General features: G+C 48.3%; 9 protein-coding genes and 3 non-coding genes across 13 annotated transcripts; 5 read left to right on the top strand and 7 right to left on the bottom strand.

Annotated features, from left to right (window-relative positions):
• The first annotated feature begins 183 nt into the window (after positions 1–183).
• On the top strand, positions 184–2,284 carry LOC108154217 (arfaptin-2). The gene is made up of 5 exons (XM_017284443.2): positions 184–716; positions 773–1,298; positions 1,371–1,539; positions 1,603–1,710; positions 1,775–2,284. The coding sequence occupies exons 1-5, from the start codon at positions 476–478 to the stop codon at positions 1,817–1,819; spliced, it is 1,089 nt and encodes a 362-aa protein (XP_017139932.1). The 5' UTR covers positions 184–475; the 3' UTR covers positions 1,820–2,284.
• LOC108154224 (DPH3 homolog) lies at positions 2,155–2,827 on the bottom strand. The gene is made up of 4 exons (XM_017284451.2): positions 2,700–2,827; positions 2,546–2,620; positions 2,378–2,481; positions 2,155–2,316 (listed from the first exon to the last, which is right to left on the bottom strand). Exons 1-3 carry the CDS (start codon positions 2,805–2,807, stop codon positions 2,404–2,406), a joined length of 261 nt encoding a protein of 86 aa, XP_017139940.1. The 5' UTR covers positions 2,808–2,827; the 3' UTR covers positions 2,155–2,316; positions 2,378–2,403.
• Positions 2,828–2,972: 145 nt separating this feature from the next.
• On the top strand, positions 2,973–4,158 carry LOC108154219 (dnaJ homolog subfamily C member 17). Its single transcript, XM_017284445.2, has one exon. The coding sequence runs from the start codon at positions 3,005–3,007 to the stop codon at positions 3,890–3,892; it is 888 nt and encodes a 295-aa protein (XP_017139934.1). The 5' UTR covers positions 2,973–3,004; the 3' UTR covers positions 3,893–4,158.
• A 13-nt stretch (positions 4,159–4,171) lies between these two features.
• On the top strand, positions 4,172–6,469 carry LOC108154209 (GRIP and coiled-coil domain-containing protein 1). The gene is made up of 3 exons (XM_017284432.2): positions 4,172–4,278; positions 4,339–6,169; positions 6,231–6,469. Exons 1-3 carry the CDS (start codon positions 4,197–4,199, stop codon positions 6,409–6,411), a joined length of 2,094 nt encoding a protein of 697 aa, XP_017139921.1. The 5' UTR covers positions 4,172–4,196; the 3' UTR covers positions 6,412–6,469.
• Positions 6,421–7,865, bottom strand: LOC108154211 (protein arginine methyltransferase NDUFAF7 homolog, mitochondrial). Its single transcript, XM_017284435.2, has 2 exons — positions 7,501–7,865; positions 6,421–7,446 (listed from the first exon to the last, which is right to left on the bottom strand). Exons 1-2 carry the CDS (start codon positions 7,813–7,815, stop codon positions 6,457–6,459), a joined length of 1,305 nt encoding a protein of 434 aa, XP_017139924.1. The 5' UTR covers positions 7,816–7,865; the 3' UTR covers positions 6,421–6,456.
• A 44-nt stretch (positions 7,866–7,909) lies between these two features.
• LOC108154220 (antigen 5 like allergen Cul n 1-like) lies at positions 7,910–9,102 on the bottom strand. Its single transcript, XM_017284446.2, has 3 exons — positions 9,073–9,102; positions 8,759–8,920; positions 7,910–8,690 (listed from the first exon to the last, which is right to left on the bottom strand). The coding sequence occupies exons 1-3, from the start codon at positions 9,100–9,102 to the stop codon at positions 8,016–8,018; spliced, it is 867 nt and encodes a 288-aa protein (XP_017139935.2). The 3' UTR covers positions 7,910–8,015.
• Positions 9,103–9,112: 10 nt separating this feature from the next.
• LOC108154221 (antigen 5 like allergen Cul n 1-like) lies at positions 9,113–10,111 on the top strand. Its single transcript, XM_017284447.2, has 2 exons — positions 9,113–9,272; positions 9,333–10,111. The coding sequence occupies exons 1-2, from the start codon at positions 9,147–9,149 to the stop codon at positions 10,005–10,007; spliced, it is 801 nt and encodes a 266-aa protein (XP_017139936.2). The 5' UTR covers positions 9,113–9,146; the 3' UTR covers positions 10,008–10,111.
• A 214-nt stretch (positions 10,112–10,325) lies between these two features.
• Positions 10,326–13,571, bottom strand: LOC108154212 (60S ribosomal protein L3). Of its 2 annotated transcripts, XM_017284436.2 has the most exons (6): positions 13,463–13,569; positions 12,895–13,087; positions 12,522–12,690; positions 11,796–11,931; positions 11,066–11,455; positions 10,326–10,784 (listed from the first exon to the last, which is right to left on the bottom strand). In XM_017284436.2, the coding sequence occupies exons 1-6, from the start codon at positions 13,463–13,465 to the stop codon at positions 10,428–10,430; spliced, it is 1,248 nt and encodes a 415-aa protein (XP_017139925.1). In that variant the 5' UTR covers positions 13,466–13,569; the 3' UTR covers positions 10,326–10,427. The 2 variants fall into 2 exon arrangements, with proteins under 2 accessions (XP_017139925.1, XP_017139926.1); XM_017284437.2 differs by lacking the exons at positions 10,326–10,784; positions 11,066–11,455; positions 11,796–11,931 and adding an exon at positions 11,986–12,219 and having other exon boundaries at positions 13,463–13,571.
• LOC117187603 lies at positions 12,340–12,421 on the bottom strand. The gene has a single exon (XR_004472258.1). It is a non-coding gene; the product is annotated as a small nucleolar RNA U83 (small nucleolar RNA).
• Positions 12,769–12,850, bottom strand: LOC117187602. The gene has a single exon (XR_004472257.1). It is a non-coding gene; the product is annotated as a small nucleolar RNA U43 (small nucleolar RNA).
• On the bottom strand, positions 13,244–13,321 carry LOC117187595. The gene has a single exon (XR_004472250.1). It is a non-coding gene; the product is annotated as a small nucleolar RNA Me18S-Gm1358 (small nucleolar RNA).
• Positions 13,572–13,668: 97 nt separating the features above from the next.
• Positions 13,669–15,721, top strand: LOC108154214 (zinc finger protein 544-like). Its single transcript, XM_017284439.2, has 6 exons — positions 13,669–13,701; positions 13,857–14,536; positions 14,592–14,705; positions 14,760–14,903; positions 14,965–15,045; positions 15,110–15,721. Exons 2-6 carry the CDS (start codon positions 14,013–14,015, stop codon positions 15,432–15,434), a joined length of 1,188 nt encoding a protein of 395 aa, XP_017139928.1. The 5' UTR covers positions 13,669–13,701; positions 13,857–14,012; the 3' UTR covers positions 15,435–15,721.
• The last annotated feature ends 123 nt before the right edge of the window (positions 15,722–15,844 follow it).

Below are 15,844 nucleotides of genomic sequence, written 5' to 3'. Positions count from 1 at the left end.
GGAAGAAACATCGATACAATGCATCGGTTTTTAATATTATTTGTGATTAAAATTGTTTTTAATAATTATAATATAATATTGACGAAACTAAAAGGAAAAATTATCTAAATATACACGTTTTTAATCTTGATAGTACAATATTCTAAAGACATCGATAGTGCCATCGATGATGGTCTTGCAGCCCTAGGTGACAACGGTCACACCAATTTTCCGTTCTGGGGTTAAATTTTTGTAATAAAAAAAAAACCTTTTTTAGCTTGCATTTGTGTGTGAAAACTGAACTGGTGTGAATAATTGCCGAGAAATATTGGAGCACTGTTTGGTCCCAGCGTGTGATATTGATTTGTGTGTGTGCGCTGTTTGGGGTGCAACGGCAAGCGTTTCGCCGCCGCCTTCTATCCCCCTCCAACAAAGAGCCTTAACGATTTTTAGAAAGTAATTAAATAGTATTAGCAGCCGATACAGTAAGATTGATATGGCGGAACGCGAGCGTAGCATACACGAAATGCTGAAAGATACGCCCTCCATGAACGATAGCTGCGGGGCAGTTCATACCGGCACAGAGGGTGGCAGCAGCATGGTTGTCGGGATCGGGCTATGCGGCAGCGTCAGTAGCCACAGCATTGGAGTCGTCGCTGGAGGTGGAGGCGGGGCCGGTGTCAGTGTCGGTGGTCCCTTCAATGCCCCCAACAGCTTGCCGTTGCGAAATCATTCAGGTAAGAGTACCCGCAACCATAGAAGCACATTTAGTATATCGTATTGATCGATTCAGCACCCACCACACCAATGTCACCGACCAGTCCGACCTGTTCGGGCAATGGGATGATACTGACATCTGCAGATGGCAGCGGCAGCCTGATACGCACAAGTGCTTCCAAGATCGATAGCATCAAGAACTGGAGCATATCCACATACAAGTGTACGCGCCAGATAATGCTCGAAAAGCTGGGCAAGTCGCAGCGCACTGTCGACTCCGAGCTGGAGGCGCAAATCGAACAGCTACGGGAGACGCAACGAAAGTATTTATCAATCTTACGCCTAACGAGAGCATTTAGCTCGCATTTCCAGCATGTGGTCGTCTCACAGCATGCCCTGGCCGATTCGTTTGCCGATCTGGCGCAAAAGAATCCCGAACTGCAGAAGGAGTTCACCTGCAACGCAGAAACGCAACGAAATCTAACAAAAAACGGCGAACTGCTGCTCAATGCATTAAACTTTTTCATTTCGTCGGTGAACACGCTGTGCAACAAGACCATTGATGATACCCTACTGACGATACGACAATACGAAACGGCTAGGTATGAATCATAATTTTATTTATGCTTTTGGAAGCAGACTCTAACACAGGCAGGTCTCTCTCTCTACTTTAGGATCGAATTTGATGCCTATCGCATGGATTTGGAGAACACCAAGCCGGAGATAACACAGTCGGCAACCGCCTTGGAAGAAACCCAACGAAGTTATGCCCAACACAAGGATCAGTACGAGAAACTGCGCTCCGATGTGGCTGTCAAAATGCAATTTCTCGACGAGAATCGCGTAAGTTTTACGATCTTCGATTAGCGGAATATGTTCGTTTATGAAATCAAATTCTAACCACAGATCAAGGTGATGCACAAGCAACTGATTCTGTTGCACAATGCCATTGCTGCGTACTTTTCGGGCAATGCCATGGCACTGGAAAGCACTCTGAAGCAATTCAATATCAAGGCAAGCAAAGACACCTTTTTCCCCCGCCGACAAAATGATAGCTTATGTTCCTCTTTTTAAGCAGCTTAAGTCACCGAATGCCGTCACCGGATCCTGGCTGGAACAGTAGTATCCACTCGAAACACACACGATTCAGACATGCCACAAGAGGAACAACCAGCGCCATTCCTTTTCACTTACTGAACGAGCACGCTCTCTAAAAAAAAAAGTTTAATTGCATGGAAGGATCGTAATAATATTTAATTCCTAACTTTAAGTCGAATTCCTAAACCGTAAGATGAAAGTGGTGATGTGACTGTATGTTATATATTTTTCCAACTGCTTTCCACACTGTATGTATTGTATGTGCCCCCCGTATCCCCCTGTATCTCCCATACTAACCGAAATAGTTCCTGGTTTCTGTTTCAAAATTGGTTATTGCTTTAAATTGAGAACTGATTGCGCTTAGACCAAAAAGAAAAGCAATCGGTGCAATGGTATATTTTTTGTTCTAGATATATACATCTACTATGTATATCCATGTATAAATTATTTCAAATCGAATAACAACATTCTAGAGCTTGATTAATATGTATTCCCTGTTCACTAGTCAACGTATTATTTACACTAAAAGAAAATCCATATATATATATATATATATATATATAAATAAAAACTATTTAATTACACAAAAATGGCCAGACCAGTTGTCTCTTAGTTCTTTTCCAGCTTCAATTCGCTCAGTTTCTCATTGAGGGCTGTTTCCTCGTCCTCTTCCGCTTTGAACATTTCCTGAAATTAAGATCGCATTGAAATTCACTGGAATTAAGGGGTCTGTCTATTGGCTACGCCTTACCGGATCGTAGATGACTTTTATAATGAGGGAACAGCTGGGGCAGGTGGCCACCTCCTCGCCCTCGATTAGCTCCTCCTGCCAGGGGCATTGATTATCAAATTAGTATTGTATTGGGTTGTGTTTTTGTTGTATGTTGCGCATACGAGGCGGTTACCTTGGATATCTGAAATCGATCGCCGCAGGGACAGGGATAGTAGTACATCTCCTCCTCCTCGTCGTATTCGAAATCCTCGATTTCCACCTCGTCGTGGTAGATGCTCATCGCGTCAGAGTCGCCAATGCAATTGATTCATAGTCTGGGAAATTTCCGCCCGCTTGAACAGAAATCCACGCCAAACAAACAGGCACACGTTGTGGCCGCGGAGCTGCCAACTTGGTCCAATGAACAGCTGATCGAGCGTCCCTTAGTACCCGACAAATTGCTGTATTTTTATTTCCTCGCCGGTTGAAATCGTGAAAATGTCCAGCAAAAAGTTTAGCGACATTAATCTGTACGATCTACTTGGAATATCCATCGAGGCCGAGCAGAATGAAATACGGAAAGCGTATCGAAAGCGCGCCCTTGACTGCCATCCGGACAAGAATCCCGACAATCCGCAGGCGGCCGAACGCTTCCATGAGTTGTCCAAGGCCCTGGGTATCCTCACAGATGACACCGCCCGAGCTGCCTATGACAAGGTGCTCAGGGCGAAAAAGGCCGCCGAGCTGCGGAGCAAACAGTTGGACAGTAAACGCCAGAAACTGAAGCAAGAGCTGGAGGAGCGCGAACAGGCGGCCCTGCACAAGCTCCATTCCAGCCAACCGTACAGCACCGTGCGCAAGAGTGATGAGGACGTGCTGCAGGAGCAAATCGAGCGTCTGCGCCGTGAAGGATCTAAGCTGCTGGAGGAGGAGCAGCAGGCCATGAAGGAGCAGCTGCAGCGCACCTATGCGGAGAAGCACAAGCCGCAGCAGGCCACATTCGACTCCGCCCAGCACCGCATCAAGATCAAGTGGAAGACCGATAAGGGTGACTATAGCCAAGAGAAGTTGCTAAAGTTTCTCAAGAAATACGGCGAGGTGGTGGCCCTGGTGATGAATACCAAAAGAGGCGGACGCGCCATGGTGGAGCTGACTACGCGCGAAGCCTGCGACATGATCCTGGCCTATGAGAAGGGCGACTCCTCCAATCCTCTGCACTTTGAGTGGGTAACACCGCCGGCCGAGGAGAAGCGGAGTGCTTCGACAGCAGCCAGCAACAATTCTCCGCTGGACTATGAGGACTTGGTTATGCGCAAGCTTCGACAGGCCGAAGAGCGCAAGCGTTTGATAGCAGAAATGATGAAGGATGAGCAGGCCAACGAATAACCGCTAATTCAACTCAATTTTATTTAAGTTTATTATAAAAAACGTTGTTAAATTTAAATCACTGTAATTAGGCTAATTTTAGTTGTAGATCAAACACAACAAGTTGACACTTCTTAAATCACAGTAATTAGGCTAAATTTAGGTGCAAACCAAATGCAACAAGTTTGCAGTCTGGGTTCAGCTGAAGAACAGCTGTTAAGATTTTGTTGATTGCAAAATGCGAAAAAAATGCCACGAAAGAGAAATAAATCAAGTTTTTATATTAATTGAAAGCGTTTAAAGTAATTTCTCACCATACGTTAAGATGGAGAAGCGCCAGAGGGAGCTGGAGTCCCTGGTCAGCACACAGAAAGAGCAGCTTATTCGCTACGAGAAGCGACTCAAAGGTAAATGAGTCAACAATTGCTAAACATGAAGGTAAATCAATGGGACTTATTTTCTTGCAGATGTGGTTACGGCCTACAAGGGTCTGATAAAGGAAAAGGAAGCCCTGGAGACGAGTTTGGCTGCCCATGCAGAGGCCACAAGTGCAGGATCTCCCGCCAAGGATGCGGATCCTGCAAATGTAAATGGCACCGCCAGTACAGACTCCACCGATGGGGCAGAGGGTGCTTCTCCCTCGGCTGAGGGACAGCTGCAAACTCAGATCATCACGTTGATGAACTCGCTGGCCACCCTGTCGGCGGAAAAGTCTCGAATGGAAGCCTCCTTCCAGGCGGACAAGAAGCAGCTGCGCAGCCAGATTGCCCAAAAGGAGCAGAGCATACAGGAGCTGCATGCCAAGGCCAAGGAACAGGCCGCCAAGGCCAAGAGCGATGTCGATGAGGTCAAAGCCAGGTGGATCATAGAGCGGCAAGAGCGCGAAAAGGAGACCAATAACCAAATGCTGATGATTCGCGAGCTCCAGAAGCTCTACGCAGACGAAAGGCACCTCAAGGACAACATCGAGATGCAGCTGAACAACTTTAAGACGCAGTTCGCCAGCAACGAGGCCGAGAACAGTCGCCTTCGCGATCTGCAGGCGCAGCTCAAGGAGGCCAAGAATCAGCTAAGGCAATTTCAGGCCAAGGCCGAACATGCAGCCGTTGCCAACAACACGGATAACGCCTCCCTGCTGCACCAGGTGCGCCAGGAGATGCAGCAACTGAAGGAACAGCATGCGGTGGCCATTAACCAGGAGCAGCGGAGGGTTCTGCGGGCCGAGGAGCAGAGCCGCAAACAGGCGGCTCTACACGAAGGTCGTGTGGCCAATTTGGAGGCACGCCTTGCCGAGCTGAGCACCACTGTGGGCAGCTATGACCGACTGCGTCAGCAGGATCAAGACAGCATCCATGCACTCAAGCAGCAGCTGCAGGACTTAGAGCAGGCCCAATCCCGCCCGGCCCCCCCTCTGAGGGCTCTCAGTGATGATGTGGATACTGCCACATTGGTGGATGAAATCGTACGCCTGAAGAAGCTGCTCACCACTGCCAATGCCCGCTCTACCAATCCGATCGATCTCAATGAGATTCTCTCCCTGGGCACCCATGCAACGTCGTCGTCATCGTCCGAAAGTCATGTGCAATGCGAGCAGCAGCTCCACGGTGTACAGAAAATGCTGGAGGCTGGCAAACAGCAGCGCCAGCTGCTCGAACAAAAAATCCAGCTGCAACAGTCGCACATCCAGACGCTGCAGGAGAAGGTGCAAGTGCTCAACCGAAACATTGACGAGTCGGAGCAGGAGCTCAAGCAGCAGGGGGACAAGCTGAGGCAGGCCCTGAAGAACGAGCGCACCAAATGGCAGGAGGCCAAGGCAGAGCTCGAGAACGAGACGCGCTGCAAGCTCAACGAGCTGGAGCAGCTGCTGCAGAAGCAACGACAGAGATCCCTGCAGCTTCTCGACGAGAAGGAGCAGGAGATCAAGACGCTGCAGACCTCATTTGAGGTATTTCATACAGCCGGTGGTAGCGGCGCCTGCAGTGCTCTGCCCGCTCTCTCTCTAGACACGGCTGCCGAGTCCTATAACTACTCCTCCGATGGCGACAGCGTGGAGGTGGAGAGCGAGCAACGGGAACGCGATCGCAGGCTGCAGGTGAAATCCAAGAAATTATCCCTAGGCGAGAACTGCCACATGCTGCACTATGCCAACGAGCTGGCCCGCAAGGACATCGAAATCACAGCGCTCCGAAAGGGCAAATATTCTGCGGAATCCACGCTGCGAAAGGCCATACAGGATAAGGTGACTTCGCAGCAGGAGATGCATGAGAAGATTGAATGCCTGGAGGAGCAGGTGGACAGGTGAGAACAGTACTCTGTCCTTTGGCCAGGACTTCTTTTAAGCTACTTTTTCTTTGCCCAGACTCGAACGTTGCAAGACACGCGAGGGCGCCAATCTGGAGTATCTGAAGAACGTCATCATCAGCTACATTGTGACGAAGGATGCCGATGGCAAGCGGCACATGCTGAATGCCATCTCGGCGGTGCTACAGTTCACCGGCACCGAGATGCAGGCCATCAATGCTGCATTCCAAAAGAAATAACATTCGTAATTGTACAACAGAAAAGTTCATTATTAAACCACAAATTTAGCTAAAGCCAGCAACGGGGAATTTTTCCAAATGTGGCGCCACCACACCGGGAAACATGGCCAAGAACTTGAAGCGACTGCCCATTTGCTTGGGATCCGTTAGCATCTCGTAGCCAGAGCGTATAATGGCCTCGTTCTCCGGCAGAGCATTGGCCAGGAGCTGTTCCAATCTGGCCTCGCCCTGCATGCGGCTGAGAAAGAGCCCCTGCTCGATGGGACCACAGCAGTGTAGGTGTCCCCTTGTCTCGGCCGTGCTCTTCACCAGCTTAAAGTCCACGTCGGCAGTGAGATCTGCTGTGCCCGGCTCCAGCAGTGGCTCGTGCAGGGCATGTTGCTTGAAGGCACGAAATGTGTCCGTTTTCTCGCCAAAGTGTCCATAGTCCATGATCAGGCCAATGCCGCCATCCCGTTCAAGGCGTTCGGCCAGCAGACCCACCTGTCGATCCGTCTCTAGCGAGTACTCCAGGGTCTGGCGTGTCTCGCCGGGCATTGGCTGAAATACCCGCGACACTGGGGTCTGTGACTTGGACAGGACATAACGAAAGTTTGCCGCCTCTGGCTCCGACTCAGGCGCCACATCGATGAGCACCTCCTGCCACTGGCCATTGGCCAGCTGCAGCTTGTGCACGGGCAGAGCATCAAAGAATTCGTGGGCCAGCACTAAAGAGAATCCCTGAGGGACATCCTCCAGGCGACGATGCCAGTAAGCCTTGGTCCCAGTGGCCGTTGTGCCCACCTGATAGTGCGGCAGTTGAGCCTCCTCCGGCAGCGTTTCGTGGGTGTAGCAGAAGCGCTGTGCCTGTGCCTTGCTTAAGAACGGACTGACCTCCACCATGTGCATGGAGAACTCGGCCCCCAGCTTGAATTTGGTGAGGATTTTGAGGACATCACGGGCCAGGGTGCCCCTGCCAGGTCCCAGCTCCACCAGCTGAAAAGGCGATGGACTGCCCATCTTGCGCCATTCAGCTACCAGCCATATTCCAACCAGCTGCAATTAAGGCAAATCAAGGAATATGCTTTCTGTTCTGGAGAATGGGCTCACCTCTCCAAAGATCTGCGATATTTCTGGCGATGTAATGAAGTCGCCCTCACGGCCAAACACATCGCGGTTCATGTAGTAGCCTGCCTGGGGATTGGTCAGCACCTCCCTCATGTATTCGGCGACCGTGATGGGTCCAGTGGCCAGAATCTTTGCTCTCAGCTGCTTGGCCAGGCTCCCATTGCCCGTGCCGGGTACAGCATCTGCAGTCTTTTCAGGCTCCGCCTTCGGAGCACTTGTGGCACCCAAATTCGGGCGACGCACAGACTTATAACTGAAGCATCGTCTGCTGCCAATCCTCAAAGCTTCGCGTAACATTTCGGAGCAGCGCAACAAAAACAAAGTTCCCTCCGAAAGGCCGAGGGAGCTGCCAACTCATTTGCAGATCAGCTGATTGCCCAAAAAGACGTTATTTTTTCTGTGCAGGGAATTTATTCCACATTCTTTGCATTTTGCACCTTCAGAAAATCTTAAATCAAATAAAGCGACCAAACAAAGCAGCGATAGCTCAAGTATCCTCAGAACACCTTGATGCCAGCGACCACCTTCTCGTTGTCATAGATCTCCTTGGCGTAGCACAGATTGGGGAAATCGAAGGCGGCACCGTAGCGGTTCTTGCATCCCGTGGTGGCCTTCTCTCCCGGAGTGTACACGGGTTGGCCGATGATGTTCGATGTGGCAAAATTACAGGTGAGCACAAAGTGGTTGTAGAAGTCGCGGGAGAAGCGCACAGCAGCACATCCCACGTGGGTGTTCTTCTCGGCCACGGCAATGGTGAACTTGGCCACATTCTTGTTGGGCAGCTCCTCGGGGAAGTTGGCCAGAATCTCGGGGGTGGCATTCGAACGCTCGGCGAACCAGTTCTCGATCTGCTCCTTCAAGATCTCCGCATCCGTGTACTCGGACTCAGCTCCGCTGTAGCTGAAGATGACATTGTTCTGGCCGGCATAGGCAAAGCGCTCCGTGCTGCGGCACTTGTCGGTTATGGACTCGCAGGTCCTCACGTTGTACGAGGCGAGGTGGGCCAGTTCTTCGCACCACGACATCTTGGCCATGCGCACCGCCTTGGGCAGGTTCTCGATGGTACCACCAGCCACGTTGTTCCGCAGTTCGTTGAAGAGCGTGAGGATGAGCTTGCGATGGGGCTCGATTTTGATTTCGCGCACATCCTTGGGGCAATCAACACTGAAGTTCTAAGAGGGGAGGGGAGGGATTGATGGATTGGAAAGTGGACTAACTGGTTCTAGCGTCTGGCACTTACTCCTTTATTATTGCAGGCCACGTGCTTGTCCATGCAGGTGGGCAGTGCACAGTAGTCGACGGCGATGGCAGCTCCTAGGATCGCAGCAAGCACAATGAGATAAGTCTTCATATTGATGTCCGCTGTTGGATTCCAACTGAAGTCCCACCAGCGGAGTGCTTCCTATTTATAGGAAGACCACAAACCTCTCCTTGGACTGGCTAATGGGCAGCTGTTTCTTGTATGCAGAATGTTTCTCTATTCTGTTTTCCAGCGAATGTAACAAATAGTTATGACAATTGGATTTGGCTATTATCTGGATGCGTCAGCGCCACCAGTGCCGCTCCGCTATAAAAACTGGCCATTCAGATAAGTTTTGCCAGTCTCGTTCCAAGACCAAGCAATTCAAATGGCCTTTACGAAGATAGTTGCGCTCCTGCTTCTTGCCTGCGTTTTGTACGACTCTGCCTTTGGGGTCGACTACTGCGCCCTGCCCACATGTCTGGACAAGCACGTGGCCTGCCACAATAAAGGAGTAAGTACAATTAAACCTTCGTGTAATCTTCTTCCTCCAATCATCTCCCTCTCCTCTTAGAACTTCAGTGTTGATTGCCCCAAGGATGTGCGCGAAATCAAAATCGAACCCCATCACAAGCTCATCCTCACGCTTTTCAACGAACTGCGGAACAATGTGGCTGGTGGTACCATCGAGAACCTGCCCAAGGCGGTGCGCATGGCCAAGATGTCGTGGTGCGAAGAACTGGCCCACCTCGCCTCGTACAACGTGAGGACCTGCGAGTCCATAACCGACAAGTGCCGCAGCACGGAGCGCTTTGCCTATGCCGGCCAGAACAATGTAATCTTCAGCTACAGCGGAGCTGAGTCCGAGTACACGGATGCGGAGATCTTGAAGGAGCAGATCGAGAACTGGTTCGCCGAGCGTTCGAATGCCACCCCCGAGATTCTGGCCAACTTCCCCGAGGAGCTGCCCAACAAGAATGTGGCCAAGTTCACCATTGCCGTGGCCGAGAAGAACACCCACGTGGGATGTGCTGCTGTGCGCTTCTCCCGCGACTTCTACAACCACTTTGTGCTCACCTGTAATTTTGCCACATCGAACATCATCGGCCAACCCGTGTACACTCCGGGAGAGAAGGCCACCACGGGATGCAAGAACCGCTACGGTGCCGCCTTCGATTTCCCCAATCTGTGCTACGCCAAGGAGATCTACGACAACGAGAAGGTGGTCGCTGGCATCAAGGTGTTCTAGGAAATGTCACGAACAAACCGAGTGCAATGACGATCGTTGATCAAACTCATCTGAATATGTAATCCAATGCTTCTGCAGATATAAAGTGCTAACATGTACTCAAATCCTTAAAGGTTTTATTTATCATGAGATCTATTGTAGTTACACGATTCCAAGAGTCGCTATATCTTGACTTATATTATTATCCAGTTGCGTTTAGTTTCCGCCAATCCTCTGGGTAAAGGAAATGTGTAATTTCACAAGGAAACTGAGTGCACAATCTTTTCTTAAAATTAGTTGATTCTACCCCGACGACCCCCATTGACAAAAATTTGTACATTTAGCTTAGGCGTAATCAAAACTCTTTTTATTGAGCGCTACCCTACCGCAGCAGAGGGCGGTAGTAGAGGCAGGCAAAACACCAACAAAGTTCATTTTGGATTAGGCGGTGGCGGCGGCGGCGGGAGCAGCACTGGTGGTGGCAGCAGCCTCCTCCTTGAGACGATCCTTCTTGAGGGGACCCATGAAGGCCAGCTTGTCGGCTGGGGTCTGGAAGCGACCATGGCCCATCTTCGACGAGGTGTCGATGAACTTGAGCTTGATCTGTTCCAGAGCCGAGCGCTTGGTGTGCTTCAGCAGGGACTTGCGCAGGGTGATGATGCGCTTCTTGGAGCCAATGCAGCAGCCCTTGATCATGACAAAGTCGTTGTTGACCTCACCATAATGGGGGAAGCCACCCATGGGGGTGATGCTCTTATCGGTCAGATCGTACTCGGTGGAGGCGTTGTTCTTGATGACCTACAATTGAAAAGAGGGTAAAAATTTGCGTTAGTCTTTGGCACACAACAGGGATAGTGAGTGGGATTGGAAAGGACAAACTGTACCCCACGCTGTTCTGTCTGTCTGTGTTCTCAGTCCTATCATTATAGATATCATGGTATATCAAGGTTTTGTTTGTTTTCGATGTCGTATAATATTTTTAGTTTTTTATCATCATTGCCACAGGAGACGAGAAACAGCCGGGTGCAAATATTGTCTATTATATGTGGGTCAAAAGGGGAAAAAGAATGCTGCTTTACCTTGCCATCCTTGGTGTGGATGCCAGCACCAATGCGGTAGATCTTCTTGTTGATCTCGGTACGGTGGTGGTAACCCTTCTGACCGGCACGTGCCACAGTGGTGGACACACGGGACGGATGCCAGGCACCGATACAGGCGACCTTGCGCAGACCCTTGTGCGTCTTGCGGGGCAGCTTCTTGGTGTGCCAACGCGAGGTGACACCCTTGAAACCCTTACCCTTGGTCACGCCAACGCAATCGATCATCTCATCCTGACCGAACACATTGCTGACCTGGATGGGCTTCTCCAAGTGCTCACGGGCCCACTTGACCTTGTCCTCGATGGAGCCACCGTTCAGCTGGATCTCCATGATGTGAGCCTTCTTTTGACGCTGCTTAATCAAGCGGATCTAAACGAGAAAACAAACGAAATACTTTGATTAGCTCCTTCCATTCCCATGAATATTAAAGAGGTTGGGGGACTGTACGTGATATGGTTTAACCGAGCGATCATAGCCTGAGCGGCTGCGCACCGTTACTGGAATATATCAAGCGCCCGCCACCCGAGGGGCAGGTTCATCTGCGACGTTGCATTCCTTAACTGTGCATCGAGAGACACAGCGTGAATGCTTTTTAGGCCAGGCGCACCAAACGGCCAAGCCCCCAAAAGGACCCAGCACAGATGGCGCAACAAGGCCAAGGACGTCGTACGATCAAGGAGTGTCAATACAATAAAAGGGTGATATTTACCTGCGAGTGGGCAATCACACGGATGACCTTGCAGTAACGCAGCATCTTGCGGAAGTCATTCTCGATGCTCTTCTTTCCAAGATCATCGGTCCACTTCTTGCTGGTCTTGGTGAAGGCCTTCTTCTTGCTCTTGTACCTGAGATATGATTATGGTCAAGTTGTAGATGCAGTCAGAAACAAGAGAATCCATTGGGTTTTCAGTGCACCCCAACTTCTTAGCTGCTGTGTCATTCGGGAGGGGAGAAATAGAACAGGAAGTGCACCTCATCGCAATCGTAAAGGCGAGCGGAGATGCAGTCTTCCATGTCGTGCTCACTCGACAAGTTCTTCGAGTAAAACAAAGATCACAAGGATCAAACTCAACTTGACAGCTCACACGACGTTCAGTGATTTAAAAAGCTCTCTCAGCGTACTGATCGAAGAACTTTATGATATGAGTTTTGCATTTAGTAAGGTTTCTCAAGGAAATACACTATAAAAAGGTCCATCCAAAAGCGCGCACACACACACGCGCAGCATACACGACACGTGGTTCTCTACGAGACCGATCAGAAGGAAGGCAGCAGATGGTAGAAGGTTTCTCAACAAGAATTTTGCTCATTCAGGTACCATCGTATCATCATTCAGGTCAGCAGTTGCACGTGTCTGCGCATGTGTGCACACTCGTACAAAAACAAAATGGCGGCGGCATGGATAAACTGTACCCACGTGGGAGGAGATACATACCAGTTCTTGTAGAAGCGACGACGGCACTCCTCGGACAGATGCTGGGCCCAAACATTGACCAAAGCACGCAGACCGAATGGAGTCTCGATATAACCGACGGCACCAACCACAATCATGGGTGGGGTCTCCAGAACGGTGACGGCCTCAACGACCTCCTTCTTGTTAATCTCTGCAAAATGGTAAACAAAATAATGTTTGGTTTAGACACGTGCAACAGCAGTGGATAAAACGAGGATTTGGATGAGGTTTAGTCAGTCCGCCCTAGTAAAGTAATAATCACGGTTGATCATACAGTTTCTAACCATAAATTTTTTACCTTTTATCATCATGAAAATCGATTCTTAAAACACATTTAAAAAAAAAGTATACTTACTGGAACCAGGACGGTCAGCCTCACGCACAATGTGGGTCATACCGGCCTTGTAGCCGATGAAGCAAGTCAGATGAACGGGCTTGCTGGCATCATCCTTGGGGAAAGCCTTAACCTTTCCACGATGGCGTGCTGAGCGCTTCTTGGGGTAGAAGGCCATGGAGCCATGACGAGGCGCGGAGAACTTACGATGAGACTGCAAGCAAAAAGAAAAAAACGAAAATCAGAATTTGCTTTGAGGTTATGTCGCACACGTGGCTATAGAAAATACAATTTTCGCGAAAAGCGCTTCATTTGTACATTATCTGAAGTGCACAGCGCGTTTGCACTAAATATTTAAACATATTTTCAACGTTGTTCAGTGAACCATAATCCACATCAACTATTTCTAGTCTCAGAGTGGTGCATGGTAATCTCATCATAAAAAAACACATCGCATCAATATGCAATTCCACCAAAATACTTTTTAGTACCGTCCATCCATTAAACAGATCAAGATAATCAATTCTTTTAGTTTATCCGAGTTCACTTTATATCTTCTATTTTCACTATTTGCCGCAGCAAAACTTACCATGACGTCTGTTCACTTCAGACGATGCGATGAAAGAGAAAGAAGGCGGAAATTAATTTTGGAAGTCAACTCGCTTCCCAAGATGACTGCGCCCAGAGTTGCACAAACATCGATACTACTATTGAAAGATCAGGAATGATTTCAGCCCTTATCGATGTACAGGGCTGCTACAAACAATCGGTACTTTTGTGAACGCACTTAGTCCACTTAAGCCCACTTATAAAGTTGAACAAGTTGAGGTAAATGGCGTAAAATAATATCGTTTGTAAATTCTGCTCGTAGATCCATATTTTCTCCCTCTACGATCCTAAATGAATCCATTTTAAGTACTACTTTTTATTTGATTGTTTATAAAATTCGGTTTTCTTTTCCTTTTCAAATTTCATTGTTAAAGGTGGCGTCGGTTTAACACTTTAAAGCCCCTGACAGCTAAGCATGTTATCTAGTTGTTGTTTGTTTGTTATCTTATCTATTAAGATAGTGTATGAACGCTGCAGTTAGATTGAATTAATTTTCTTTAGTTTAGTGGGAGTTTAAATAAACGCGAAGGATGTTGAAAGTGTGCCGAGTGTGCCTGGATGTTGACGTACCACTGGTGGACATATTCGCTGAAATCTGCGATCCCAAACTGGATCTGTCTGAAAATAGCCCCGCCTATGTGATAAGCCAGTTCCAACCAAATCATTCTGTGGTGCGCGGGGACTCTATGCCGCAGTTTATTTGTCTCTCCTGCATTCATGGCGTCCAGGCTGCATATCGTTGTAAGGTGAAATTGGACCAGGGCCCTGAAAATTATCGAAAACTCTGTCTAAAGCAAGCGAAGCAGAAAAGCTGTGATGAAGAGGAGGAAAGCCATGAGATCAAGGCGGAGCCCGAGAATGCTATGCTGCCCGAGAAGACGGAAGATTTAGTGGAGGACTTCGCTGATGCGCAGCCTCGCGTGCAGATGAGCTTTTCAATGGATAACCATGAGATTCGGCCAATGGTACAGATCCCCGGGCTGTCTCAGGTGACAGAAGCGGAGGTTCACATATGCAACAATTTACAAGGGAATAAAGCCAATAAAACGCAGAGGTAAGTATTACTGAGCAGAGTGTATACATAAATTATAATTGATGTTGTCCCCCAGTCGTCACTGTGGCAAGTTACCGTTCGTCTGTGATGTTTGCGGCAAGGGATTCATGACTGAGTACCACCTGAAAAGACATGAGCCCACTCACAGGCACAAGCGGACGTCCAAACTGTAAGTACTTGGCTTGCAACACCGAACCATTGCTTAGCTTTCTTATTAATGCAGCAACAGAAAACATCTTGGAAGTAAGAACACATATCGTAGTCCGGCACTTGTAAAGAAGAAACCAGAGTCGGAAGAGAGTGATTTACAAATGCTTTCCTGCCATGACACCTCTAGTCGCTCAAGGAGTCCATCATTGCTAAAGATGTAGGTTTTCAGTCATACCGAATGATTAAATAGACATTAAATAATTTTTTCTTCAAATCAGAATGAAGTGCACCCAAGACCCCGGCGACACTGATATATCAAGCCACACCAAGAAGAGCTGCTCGACCAAATCATCGCCAAGGTAAGTCCATCTTTTGCCCTAGCAATGGATTTTCGTCTTAATATTAATTTTTTCCCAAAACCAGAAAACTGAATCTTACTTGCCAAGAGTGCGGTAAGACGTTTGCGTTCAAACAAGACTTGGTTAGGCACATTTTAGTTCACAATGACGAAAGTCCTTTCAAGTGTACGTATTGCAAGAAGCAATTTGCTCGCAGGGATCATCTGGCTAATCACACTCGTATCCATACTGGCGAACGTCCTTTCGGCTGCTTCCAGTGTGGCAAACATTTTACGGAAAGGTCTTCGCTGCGGAGACATGTTCGTAGTCGCCACGTCACAAGTCCTCCTGCGAAAGGAAATTCAGTTCGAGTGCGGATCTTGAGGAACATATGCGTGGGTACGGCATAAAGAAAGAAGAACGTTTTGACGAAAGTTCTAAACTGGAGATGCACAAAAGAAAAGCGTCTAACAGGTTAAGCTTAACTGGAGAAAATATGCTTAAAAATCATATTCTCGTGTATTTTCCTCGTATAAAAAATGCATACTTTTTATCACGCGGAAAGTTTGTGCCTTTTTTGTTTAATTTTCTTACATACCAAACAGTACATTATTAAATAGTCGTATGGCTAAGGATTGTAATTAAGGGGTAATAAAACTGTTGAATAAAATGATTATGCATGTAAAAAATAAAATAATTTTAGCCCAAAAGACCATTTATTCATTCATTAACGTGTTAGAGTTAAGTTGAGTTATTTAATTTTTTGTTTGTAATTCTTACGCGCCAAAATTTGAATTTTGATTGCTAGTCTTTATCTGAC

This window comes from Drosophila miranda, chromosome 2 (genome assembly GCF_003369915.1).
Source record: "Drosophila miranda strain MSH22 chromosome 2, D.miranda_PacBio2.1, whole genome shotgun sequence".
NCBI lineage: Eukaryota > Metazoa > Arthropoda > Insecta > Diptera > Drosophilidae > Drosophila > Drosophila miranda.
Note: the sequence above shows the minus strand (reverse complement) of the source record. Positions and strands in the feature narration are given on the sequence as shown.